Below are 13,862 nucleotides of genomic sequence, written 5' to 3' on the forward strand. Positions count from 1 at the left end.
ACTATAAATAGGTACCTATTCAAAAAGCGCTTTTAATTTTCATAAAATAAAACATTTATTAAAGCATTTTATGAAATGTCAATAATTATAACACATAAAAATAAGTTTATCTGTAATCTTGCATGTGTAACTAAATACATTAAAAGTATCTATTAAGTAGATATATATTATTATTATGTAACATGCGCATAAGCTTGGATTCGTCATCCTACCTGAGGCTCAATTATTAAACATATAATTGTAGTATATAATTAATATAATGAGGTATCTATAATAATAATTAATAATTGTTAGTGTAATAATTCTTCTTAAACGTTACGTTACGAAACGTTAAACACTTACAAATCACGTGCGTTTGTCACATTAAAACAGGGCAAATTTTATTTTTGAAGCAAAATTTTCGACGCTTTATTGCATTTTCTATGGTTATAATTTTAATCTCTATTGTTATGATAAAATTTAAGAATGTACTAAGTTTTTTTATATACCAATTGATATTTATAGTAGTCTTACGGTCCATTTACATCAAAAGCACAGAGCTAGAGCAAGAGCATTCTTTTGTGACCTTTTAGTGTAAACGAAAACTCGTATTCAGTGTTGTTCAGTATTAGAACATTGCATAGAATTCTTTCGAACGCACTAAGAACAACGAAAGAAGCTCTACGCTCTACACTAAAATAATTTGACATAATGGGGTTAGAATGAGCATTCGCTCGTTTGATGTAAATATAAATGCACCGTCACAGAATTATAATATTCACTATCAAATAATTTTGTATCGAAATTATTGAAATTGTGACCGACTCCTTAGTAAAATGGTAAACATACGCAAAAAGACAGGAGAAAATTAACAAAAAAAAATCTTGGTTTGGATGGGTAAAGTAGGCTGATCACCTTCTTGCTCGTAAAGATTGCAGATAACAGACAGTAAATAATACCCCACAAGGAGATTGGATTTACACATATACATATTATATTCTGTCTTAAATCTTAGTTTATATTCATGTTGTTAATATACAGTTTAGCCTTAGGCCTTTATTGAATTTAACTGAACAAGTAAAGTAGGATTGACCCACAATTTTTACATATTAAGCAAGTAAATAAATATCACAAAATACAGAACATCCATCTTCTCCAGACAAACAAAAAGGAGAAAATACAAACTTGCACTATGAAGACTTAATAATTGAAAAACATTCTTTAACTTTTATTTTTCTTATTACTTGACAAGTAAAATAAAGCCTAGACAAGAAACAAAACTTTAAACACCACAACAGCGCTACCCGGTTCGTCAAGTATGTATAAGAGCTAGATGATAAATAATAAACATTAAACGATTATCAAGTACACTTGGAATTAATAACACTAACAGGTATTAACAATGTGATGTAATGGAATTTAAATTAATTGGTCTTTTTATCTATTTTAAAGTAGTCAACGCGTGTTAAAAAGTAGCACGACCAAAATTTATTTTTTACTCAATATTATTTGTGCATTATTGTCAATATGTTTTGCTATCTTACAGTTTATCACACCAATAAAAATATTGTTTATCAATATTATTTATTAAACAGTACACTAGTCGCGACAACTTGTTTTGAAATTATTATTTACATGTTTAAATAATAATTTAAACACAGCCACAGTTTCATAACCGAATTTTTGTGAAATAACAAAGGCAAAAGTACCTGCTGCGTAAATACTTTCTCAGCCATGAAGTCCCATCTATTATCCAACACTTCGTGCTAATGACATTGAAATCCTTTCTCCGACAATCGTCAGAACGTAAAATGTTAACAATGCGACTCGAAGATAAGATAAATAATGTCATGTAGTGATTGGAGTTTCATAAAATAAAGCCCTCGGTCCGTACATCGGCGACTCACAGTATCATTGCATGATCGGTACAAGATGGACCACGAGGAAGGAACTGAGTTAGAAAAGATAAACAAAAGTGATGAAAATGGTGATGTGAAAAATAATTATTGCGATGTCGATCCTCGGCTACCGTTTAGGAGACAGGTGTGTGCTATGTGTGTTATAAATTAGGCAGTTAATGTTTTTCAAGTGGCTAAATAAACATAAAGGAGTATTCGTAAAATTACCACGAGTATTTAAAATTATATCCATTTAAGTAGGTACAGTGCGTATATTTTATTCTTCTATATAAAAACAACAACAAAATCTGGTTTAAAGCTTGACTTTAAGTGTTATGATGTTAAAATATAAATGGCATATAAATTATTATGCACTGTTTGTAGTTACATTTAAATCGCATTATTAAACTTGGAAAATAAACTTTAAGTATAAGAATACAGTGATAATTTTGTTTGAGGATAACTATAAAGTTTATTTTTCTATATTACTTATTAAATTTATTTTGGAATATATTTGCATTTAAATTACCTCGTAACTATGGGATTCGTGAGGCTTTTAACTCGTTTTAAGAATGAAAGAGGTTCAAATGGATGTGAAATGCGTGTTAACATTTCATCTACTCTTCGTTAGAAATAAAATTAATAGAAAGCATGGGAACTTGGGTTTTTAATATAGGTCAATATGATGCGCCAAACTTTCACTGGTTTTACTAAAACGTTTGGTTAAGAAATTTTAATCAAGGTATCAAATATTCATATTCTCATAACATAATCTCTACATAAAATATTCATAAAGAAATCTGTTCTGAGCATCATAAGATGTAGGACGCAAAACATATAAAATATTATACTCTTGTTTAATAAAAGTATGCAAAGCTTTTAAAATAATAAAATTTTATAAACGAGCGATAATTTTCTTCAGAATAAATTTCAACTGAATATTCGCAACACACTAAACAATAAATTCCTACACTAAAAAAAAACGGTCGTGCAATGACAATGCAGTGAAATGACAAATGAAATAAATAATTAAAAGAAACAATACATTCCAGGTACATCTCCAAAGATGTAAAATATTTAAGCACTTGGTATTTATAGAGCATAACTTCCCAAAGTAAAGAGAAAGGTAGCACAACAGCTAGACAAAGCTTACCGTAGGCCGAAGGGTTACAAAACGTATAAAGTAGCGTTTTGGATATAGGACCGAACGGTATTATAGTCAGCTTTTGAAAACCGGTTTACCCAAGAGTCCTCTTTTTCCTTCTAAATATTAAAGGTGATTTACCTTTAAAACCAAGCTTATTTCATAAATCTCATAATTATTTCGGGTATACTTCTTAATAATAGTTAAACGTCTTAGTTTTTAAAATATTCTTGCGTCATTGAGTTTTATGTTGTGGAGCAAAATGGGGCCATCTCGTAGTATGATGCAATGAAAACATTGTTTTGACATGAACTTTTACGATAGTTGTAACCATGTCACCAATAAATAATTGATACTGATTATTGTCTAAATTTATCGAAGAAGACGCCTTTCATTTGGACAAAGGAGTCATTACATTGGTTGCAGTATGTTTTACTTATGTTTATGCTACTGTAAAAGCTAAAGTTCCAGAAAACGTGCGCTTTATCAGTTGAACTTTCTTAAAAATGTTTGTAGGAGAATTTTTTTTGTATGTCATCAGAATAGAGAATATAGTCTCTTGATTTTATTACGTGGGCTTCGCTCTATTTTAAAACATATTATATAGGAGCCCTGCTTCGCGCAGCTCCTTCGACTTATACCCATCCCTTTAAATTTAACCGTTCCTACTAATATTATAAACGTTTAAGTTTAAAAGGCCGGTTTGACCAATAGACACCTAGTTGTGGCCGCTTTTCGCGTGTTAGTCGTAAGTCGTAACATGAAGGTACATTTAAAAAAGAAGGATTAAGCTGCCATCTTTGGTAAAACTTAGAATTTCACACACTAAAATAGCAGAATAACTATCTACTTATATACTCATACACAAATAATATGATAATGATAAAAAAAATGTTAATTGTTTAGTATTTATAGAATCTAACAAGAATTTTAATGAAAATTTTGATAATAAGTATAATTAACAAAAAAATAACGTCCGTATTATATCTATTTAATATATAAATGAATCCCGTTTTCCTTGGTCACGGCATCACGCGTGAACGGGTGGACCGATTTCGATAATTCTTTTTATATATTTTTATATTCCTTGAAGTACGAGGATGGTTCTTACGGAGAGAAAACGTAATTATATACCACGGGCGAAGCCGGGGTGGATCGCTAGTAAATAATAAAATAATAATCTTTTCAGCGTTTTTCTGTCCGCTCTAACACAAAACTAAAAAGAAATGTTCGAGATATACCTACCTAGGTTAAGAAACGGCGATCAGAGTAATGAAAAAAAAAAACAAAATCATAATGGAGTTTTCCATACCTACATCAGATTGGTGTTTACTTTGTATAATATTAATACGCAATATGTAAGTTTATAAATTATTACTGTTATGACTCAGTATAACGTGTTTCTATTGAAAACCACCCAATGTAGAGTTTTTTTAAGAAATAATAAAATCACAGTGGAAATTGGAATAGTATTAAAATTGCAACAGATAATAATTTATCACCGATGAAAATCTTCAAATTACTAAATTGATTTCAACGAAACAATATTAGAATTACAAGTGCATACACTTATCTAAAAATATAATTTGTATTGTTGTTTCCTCAAGGTAGTGTAAACTTTTCAAAGATATTGATATAACTCATAATAAGTACTTATTGTAGCCCCTTTTTACATCCAGGCCTGAAATAAAGCTACTATACTATATGTACATACTTTTGAAACCTATATTTTAAATAATGTTACAATAGGAACTGTACCTTATCCATATATCACCTTATCCTATCCTCATACTAGCTGTTGCCAGCGACTAATCAAAGCATAAAAATATTTCTTAAATGCTTAATTCTGAATTTTAATTTCATATGTAATCATTAAACTATGCTACTCCATTTATCAAACCTACTTCTCTGGTGCTCAAGGGTTATGTATAGCCAAAAGCCTTGAAGAAAATATCCATTTTAGAAGATTATTCGAAACAAACGAACATTTTCAACCAGTTTAAGTTTCTTATTTTTAACCGACTTCAAAAAAAGGAGGAGGTTATCATCAATTCGGCCGGTATGTTTTTTTTTTTTTTTTTTTTTTATGTATGTACACCGATTACTCTGTGGTTTCTGGACCGATTTACGTGATTCTTTTTTTGTTCGATGCGGGATGGTGTCGAATTGGTCCCATAAAAATTTTATTCGGATAGGCCCAGTAGTTTTTATTTTATGAGCATTTTTGTCTGTATTTGTAAATGTTGCAAGTGCAAGTTTGAAGTCGGTTGTTTTTAAGGCAGTTATTAATAAGTGCATTCACATGCGTTTAACTGTTGAGAACATAAATAGATACTTCAATTTTATACATTTTTATGAATAATATTTAATTAATTGGAATGGAGCTGCGAGGCTTTCGCTAGTAAAAATTATAATGTTAAATATGTAATTTAAGGCTTTAACGGTAATAATAACTGTTTTATGAAAGCTATTTTCGGGTTATTCTTAGTAGAAAAAGATATTTTAGTTCAAGTTATTTTTTAATAAAAAATATGACATATTTTTTTTATTAGATAGTTTTCACACGTGGTAGAAATCGTTTGTACATTGTGCATAATTATAATATGTATCGGAGATATTCCGTTATCAGCAATATCAAATTAGACTAGTCACTAGTGTAATTAATAAATAAACACAAATTACGCGTTTTTAAACAAATAAGTACATATCTTATTTATATTGACAAAAACCTTGCAATTAATTTGTTTGCGATGTATTCAGATTAACAATATATTAAAATATTATTCTCTATATTTACAATAGAGAATAATAATATATTGTAGTTGTGAATTGTGATGTATAATAGGGAAAAATGTTGATTTTTTTTCTGCATAGAGCCTTAGGGCGTTCATTGTACGTTTTGGATTATGTTGAAACAAGAAATAATAAGATGCAGACGAAAATATTTAATTATGAAATTTACTTTGTTTATGTCGTTATCACGCCTGAAAGACAGAAACGATTTGGCAATTGTTTATTTACCTACCTACACATCTTATTTATCGAAATTATTAAAAATCTATATTGAAAATCAATAGATGGAATTTGGAAAAGACTCTATGTGGAGAACATTAAACTTGAGAAGTTAATTAGGATATTTCTATTTGTGACGTTAATCGCACTATAAGGTAACGTTAATTGTTAATGGGCTAGTTTTATCTAAATTACTCAAGGAAGTTTTGTATATAATTCAGCTAGGAAGCTAGTACAATCTGTATAACTTTGTCATTACAATAAAACACGAGACTTACGTTATACACGCGTTATAAATAGGTGATATCCTACAAGTAAACAATGTCAACCATCTCATAAACTCGCTTATCGATGTTCTTTGTGCAATTATTGTTGTATTTTACATTATAGGACAAAAATCGGTTATTGCCCTTGGGCTGCAGGTATACGGTGAGACATCGAAGCTTCATTTGGCCCTTTTTCGTCTTCCTTTAAAAATAATGTGACCAATGTATAGAACGTTAGGTCAGTCAATAAGCTCATTTTGTGTAATACCTATATTGCTTCAATATTGACCACATTAGATTACAAAGTAAATGATATATTAGTGTACCAATCATAGATTTAATGATTTCTAAAGACCCAAGAATGACACGCTCAAGCTAAGACGCAGTTAGAGTTGCAAATCAAGATTCCATAGCTTATATTATATTACATTTATACATTACAATGTAGTTTATTATCGACCATCGTAAACAACATTTTGATTATTTCAAAATCATTAAATTGGTTTCAATGCCCAGTCCCTTCAACGACTACTTAAAAATATTTTATAAGAGATTAAAACTATTAATAGCATGTGCAAGATATGCAATCATAGATATTAGATTGAATAAATTGTTCTCTTCCGTTATTCAAATCAATAATTTTACATTTATTGTAATATCAATTAACAAGTTATAAAGGTCTACATATATCACAAGTTGCTTTTATTATAAACGAGGCCTTTTTGAATGAATATTTATCACCAAGAAGTAACTACTTAAGGACCAAAAGAAAATAAATTATTGTGTAACGTAAATACGTAATTTATCAATAAAGTACTAAAGATATATTTTAAACATATTTCAGGCACTGGTATCAATGGGGTCATTCATGCTGTCGTTCAGTGCAGGAGCCACGGGTGGAATATCAGCTATTATTATACCGCAGTTGCTAAAAGACAATCATGGGAGACACAATCACTATAATATGGATATGTTGTCCTGGGTAGGTATGTATTCCTGGTACATTGGTTTGACTATTGTTGATTGGTTAATAATAATTAAAATGAATTGGTAGTGACGCTTTCGTTTACGTTACATTATAATTCGAGTTAAATATTTATTAGTTGTTTTGATTTTATAGAGTTGTATTTTTAGAGACGCAGTTTTTCCTTATTGAAGATTGTCAAATTGTTCATTAAAATATTCTTGGGTAAAAGTTATGGATAAGTAAGAAAAAGAGACGAAAAATAACACTTCCTAATATTATTATGTTCTTAAATATATTTTCATATACGTAGTAGTTTTCGTGTAGGTAATTAACTTTATTTATTGCATTTGTAAATTAAATATAGTTCTGATTTTATATATTGAATGATGCCAGTTACTAAAAATAAGACAATTTCATATCCTACTAATATTTTAAATGCGAAAGTTTGTGAGGATGTGTGTGTGTTTGTTACTCTTTCACGCAAATACCTACTACTGAACCGATTACAATGAAATTACACATTTACATTACACATTCGCACACATATATAGGGTAACTTTGATTAACACATAGGATAGGTTTTATCCCGGAAATCCCACGGGAACGGGAACTATGCGGATTTTCCTTTGAAAACGCGGGCGAAGCCGCGGGCGGAAATCTTATAGTTCTACATAATATTATTTTTCAGTAATAACAATCCCTCATGCCAATATCAAGTTATAAAATAGATACCTGAGTAATTAAAATTTTAACAGTTTATTATCTTTAATCCTAGAGGAGATTAAATCAACAAATCGAATTACTAAAATCCGTTCAGCCGTTCTTCATTAATTATTATTTATGTAAATTATTATATATTTCACACTATATAGAAAATCTTTTGACGCATTTTGTTGTATTTTACAGCGGCTATGTCATCGCTGGCTCTGCTCTTCGGTAACATGATATCTGGATATTTGATGGAACGCTTCGGAAGAAGAACGTCTCAGATCATTCTATCAATGTTCTATATCAGTGGATGGGTCATCATTGGATTCGCAAAGAACATGTTTTTCATGTTACTGGGAAGATTTATTACTGGTTTTTGTCAAGGATGGCTTGGGCCTTTAGGACCAGTGTTTATTGGAGAAATAAGCTCACCGGCTTATAGAGGATTATTTTTAGCTGGCTTATCATTGAGCATTGCATCCGGTGTTTTTATGTCTCACTTATTTGGAACTTTCCTTCACTGGAGTCACGCCTCATTCCTTTGCGCTCTGTTTCCATTATCAGGATGCATTGTTTTATATTTCGCTCCCGAATCACCATCTTGGCTAGCATCCAAGAATGAAATAGAAAAATGTAGAACGGCGTTTTATTGGTATAGAGGAAGAACTCCAGTAATGCAGAACGAACTAGACAAAATGCTCGTAGAACACGAAAAGAAAAAGGAGGTAAAGCCAAAATTGGAAACATTAAAAGAAAACATAAAGAAGCCAGAGTTTTGGAAACCGCTGTCTATTATGATTGTATTCTTTATCGTGACTCAGTTATCCGGTATCAATGTTATTTGCGCATATACGACCAATATAATGGAAGTTCTCATTGGAAATAACAAAAACACGTACGCTGCGATGTTAGCAACGGATGTTTTACGAGTCGTAGCTTTGATCTCAGCCTGTATTCTTCTTCGAAGGATAGGTAGACGACCATTAGCTGTATTCAGTGGGATATTTACCACTTTATCACTGATAACATTAGCCATATACTTATACCTTGTAGATAAACGCATAATAAGACATATATCACCGACGATATCGTTAGGTTTAATGGCGGTGTATATAGTAGTTTCTAATTTAGGTATATCGCCATTACCTTGGAATATGGTAGGGGAAGTGTTTGCGACTGAAACAAAAGGCTTAGGATCCGGTATCAGTGTAATGATGACATCGATAGCTTTCTTTGGAACTGTAAAAACTGCCCCGGCAATGTTCGATGCTATTGGCCACCACGGCACTTACTTATTTTATGGTCTGTCGACTCTATGCGGTACAATATTTTTGTATTTCTTCCTTCCTGAGACTAAGGGAAAAACTCTATTGCAGATAGCCGAGCATTTCAGAAACGGCAATAAAAGTAAAGAAAAAAGTCTTAAGGAAGATAATAATTTTGTTTGATTACGAGTTCAATACCGTTGCTAAGACGTCGTGATAAGATAATTCGCTGTTTAATGAAGAGAGGTTAGGATGAAATAAATTGAATAGAACAATTTTAGATATTAAAATCAAAGAAGTAAATGATTTAATGCTAATTAGAATAGTGAATAATAGGAAAATAAATAATATTATCATAGGAATATTTTTAGTAAAGCACAATGTTATCAATCATTTAGCTACATAAAATCTATTAATGCCTATCGTTACAGATAATGCGCTACTTAACCCAATAAGATATGATTCTCATTGATATTACGAAATACCAGGTATAATTTGACCTTTAGATAAATAAATAAATATTGTACCTGTGTAAGGTTATTTAGATTTCATTTTGATCAGCAGGTAATATTTATGAAATAGGAAATATCTCACACAAAATAGTTACCATAAAAACTGCATATTAGTAGGAAAATACCGGCACAATACTCCTATGAAACATCAAACAACCTATCAGTTCAGAAACAGTTTAGACGGACCCACTTATAAAACTGCCCTTTTAACCTGCTGTAAAAAAATGTTCTTTCAATGTTAGTTAATTAGAACAAGGTGAAGTGTTTACGGATGCACCCTCGCTAATAAAAACCGAAGACTATTTCACAGTCCGTTAAGGATGGACAAGTGGCACGCTTCTGTCTGTAAATTATGAATTTCTTCCTGTTGTGACACGTGGATATGACCCGAAGCGCTCGAAGATGATTCGCTGACATCTGCGAAGAGGCTTTTTTTTAAATTTAAGAAGTTCCCACGTTGGTACGCGACATGTTTTTATGCAGACAAAAACCCAGGAAAACATCTGGGCTAGATGTGGTTATTTTCGGAGGACTTGATGTTTTTATGGAGATGCAAGGAAATGTAAAAACGTTGACGTATCGGTATATCTTCGCTTGATAAAAGTTATCTTTATACACGCAAGTCGCTCATTCCGAGTCAAAGTGTAGTCTTTACATTGTCATAAATGCTGAGTCTGTCTTTTGTTAATGCGCATAACAAATATTTAATTAGCAAACCAGTCATATGTGATCTCTTATCTTAACCTTATTATATAACTCAAACACTTTGATAATAGTGTAGTGTAAATTATTTACGTAATAAATATTCAAATACGTAAAAATATTACTAATGAGCTCGGTACATTGCATACGAATAATAATAATTGCATATCGTAGAGTAATATAAATTTGGTATGTAAATTAACCTATATAGAAATTAGTTCAATTTCCATATCCAGTAGTTCCTGTGAATATGTTTTGTTTATTGTTCTGTGAACTACTTACATATCATATCATGTGTATGGGTCAGAACGGAGGTACCTACAACAATAATTTACAATAAGACACGTGGCGGAACGGAAACTATGCACGTGGTTTCAATTAGAGCGGGAGATAGAAAAAATATTAAAAAGAATAAAACGCATCACCCCTAAGTGGGTGGAGTCGTTGTAATAAAGGGCTTATCGAAGAAATACGTATCTATTGACCTATGACTGCGAATATAAAACATTGTTCCATTGATTGTGTGATCGTGATTTTATTACTGTTTTAAGTAGTTAAATATTATTTAGGATTCATTATAACATCATTTGTAAAATTATTGTTTCTTTTAAATATCAATTTGTTCATTTCTTGAATGTAAAATAATTTTTACAGTTCTATGTGTTCAATTGCCACGTTTCATCTAGTCCGTTAAATATTTTAGGTTTTATTTTAATTTTAATTCAAATTATGTTAGCCATCGAATTTTGACTTACCTATTTATAGCATTTGTAGACAAATAATTATTATGCGACTTTCAATTATGTACCAGCATTTATATAAATAAATAAAAACATCATCGATTTTTTTTTTGTTTTATTGTTTCACTGTTTAATCTCCTTCAACATCCATGTTTCTTGATTTGGGCTTCAAACGTATATTGAGTAAATAATAAATATGATTCATAGTAGTGAATTAAGATGAAACACTTTCATCATCACCTGTTTCGAGATAAGAAAAACAGTTACTCATAAAATGATTCGAGGATGCATATAATTATCTTGAATACGCATAAAACGCTATTATTAACATTCAACACATTTCTATACAGGAAGATAATTATGCAAGTGATTTAATATGAAATAATAAATAACCGGAATCATGCCTAAACTCTGCACGGAGCATGCACGTGCATATAGCATACGTAAACCCCGCTTCCTATACACATGTGCCACAACTAAATAATTCAATAACAAAAATACATTAATTATTCAACATTTACGTGGATACATTTATTGTGCGTTTGATATAATACTTAATAAATTTATCATTCCTTTTTTTTAGCGTAAGCTGCGAGCATTTACTGTCCAGTGTTCACGTAGTACTTTTTTTACGTCAAATAATTAATTACCGTCATTATTCACTTCTTAATATTCAATAGACCCTATCTCTCAATTGTTTTTGTAAAATTAGACAAAATTTTCAAAACAATGACTTGAAAATAAACAGCATAAGGGCCTCTTTTTAAATAATTCGGCGTACATTCATGCTTTGCATAAGTACTTACAATATTTTTGTTTTATAGTAGGTAGGTAATTAGAATGAAACAATTATTGTAGTAATTATAATGAAATAATATCTAGTAAGTAGTACATATAAGCTTCCCAAAAGGCCAGGAACCTGAGTATTCTTTAGAAAATAATGGTGTAAAGCTTTTTTCTTTACGATATTATCTCAATGTCCCTTTGCTTTATACGACCCAAAAAAGATTATAATACTATCATACATATTTCATAAGTATTAAAACAATACATCATATCCAGATCTAAGGCGCTAATACATTCGATAAGCGAATACCTACACATTTTATTTGTGTTGTCAGTAGTATGTATTTTGTTATAAACGTGCTTTTTCCTCATGAGTATGCTCGCAGATTACGCATAACATCGAAATGAGGTATCTAAATAGATAGTCTAAAGCCCTGTGTCACAGTCTAGATATTAATCTAAGTAAACAAAACTATTAGCAGGGAATGAGTAAGTTTCGTAAACACTTAATAAATTACAAACATTGATCTCATCAAACGTGTCACATTTATGACAAATTTGAGATTATTATAAACAATTAGGATAATTTATGAGACACTTTAGCTATCTCATCATATTATCATTATTATGATAATATTAGTAGTTTGACTTTTGCACGTACATAAAGTACAGTGTTATTTTCTATGACGTGATCGTTTTACAATTCAAATTGTACTTTTCAACGTATAATTTTAAATATTTGATTCGAATTATACAAATTAATCTTATTGAAAACATATGCCACCGTGACTTTCGCTTGTTCTGGAGTTAATTTAGTTCGGAGTAGGTTTTTGTACGGTGAGATTGCCATATGGTGCTGATACGCATGCCGTATGGCAGGCTCCATACATTGTCGGGATTCTGGCGTAATTTCTCTGTCTACTATCTCAAACAATCTGGCAGTACGTCTGTTGCAATAAAAAGAGGCTATTTTTTGTTAAAGTGTCCTCTCGTCTCCGTTGAGAGGGTTTGGAGTATACGCTTTTTCATGAGTTATAAATAAATAAATAATAAAAATCATTTATTGATCAATTTGTGGGTTAGGTACAAACATGTAACATTTGGACCCCAAACTAGGACAGCCTGTATTTTGGGGTCCACCTTCCTTAATGACACAATAATAACAAAACTATAGCATAATATTAACTTAAATAATGATTTAGGTAATTTAGCTATTTTTTATACAGAATAAAATTTAAATTATACATTTTAACTCAAGTTTAGTAGGTATACTCATATGTTTTGCGTGCGTGTTTGAATGAATGTGCGTGTTTGTATGCATGTGTGAACGTGTGTGTATGTATGAGTGTGCGTGTGTGTGTGTGTGTGTGAATGTATGTGTGAATGAGTGTGTAAGCGCGTGAGTGGAGCTAGATTTTTATTTGAACTATGTATTGTTCAGTATCTGAATAATTCTGGGTCAGCAACCACTCTGTAACCTTCTTTTTACATTTTACTAAGGTAAGATTGTGTATAGAAAGGCTTTTATTGACCTTTTTATATAAAAATATACTCATGTATGAAGATTGGCGACGAAGGAAACCAGTACGCGTAATATGGTTAGAGCATACAAGGTCATTTCTTCTCTTACCAGAAGATACAGCACAAAGAGGTGTTATTTTATGTTGTCTAAGTGTTATTTGCAATATATATGTCTGCCTTACATTCAGAATTTTAGCTTCCCTATACAGCTGGTCAGTTGGATATCTAAAAGGTTTATGAAGAATGACCTTGAGAATGCCTCTTTGTGCTCTTTCTAGAATTAATAACGACGTTTTGAAAGTGCCACCCCATACCGAAATGCAATATTGGATAATTGAGTGGCAAAGAGCTTTGTAAACCAT

The 13,862-nt window shown here is 30.9% G+C and overlaps 1 protein-coding gene across 2 annotated transcripts; it reads left to right on the forward strand.

Annotated features, from left to right (window-relative positions):
- Window positions 1-1,840: 1,840 nt before the first annotated feature.
- LOC149902225 (facilitated trehalose transporter Tret1-like) lies at window positions 1,841-11,259 on the forward strand. 2 transcript variants are annotated; one of them, XM_090110091.1, is made up of 3 exons: window positions 1,841-2,022; window positions 7,144-7,285; window positions 8,173-11,259. In XM_090110091.1, the coding sequence occupies exons 1-3, from the start codon at window positions 1,912-1,914 to the stop codon at window positions 9,420-9,422; spliced, it is 1,503 nt and encodes a 500-aa protein (XP_089966217.1). In that variant the 5' UTR covers window positions 1,841-1,911; the 3' UTR covers window positions 9,423-11,259. The 2 variants fall into 2 exon arrangements, with proteins under 2 accessions (XP_089966217.1, XP_089966218.1); XM_090110092.1 differs by lacking the exon at window positions 1,841-2,022 and having other exon boundaries at window positions 7,189-7,281.
- Window positions 11,260-13,862: the final 2,603 nt, after the last annotated feature.

The sequence above is a fragment of the Colias eurytheme genome, chromosome 15 (genome assembly GCF_061535395.1).
Source record: "Colias eurytheme isolate Ceu_HAF_F1 chromosome 15, ilColEury1 Martin Lab GWU primary, whole genome shotgun sequence".
In the NCBI taxonomy this organism is placed as follows: domain Eukaryota; kingdom Metazoa; phylum Arthropoda; class Insecta; order Lepidoptera; family Pieridae; genus Colias; species Colias eurytheme.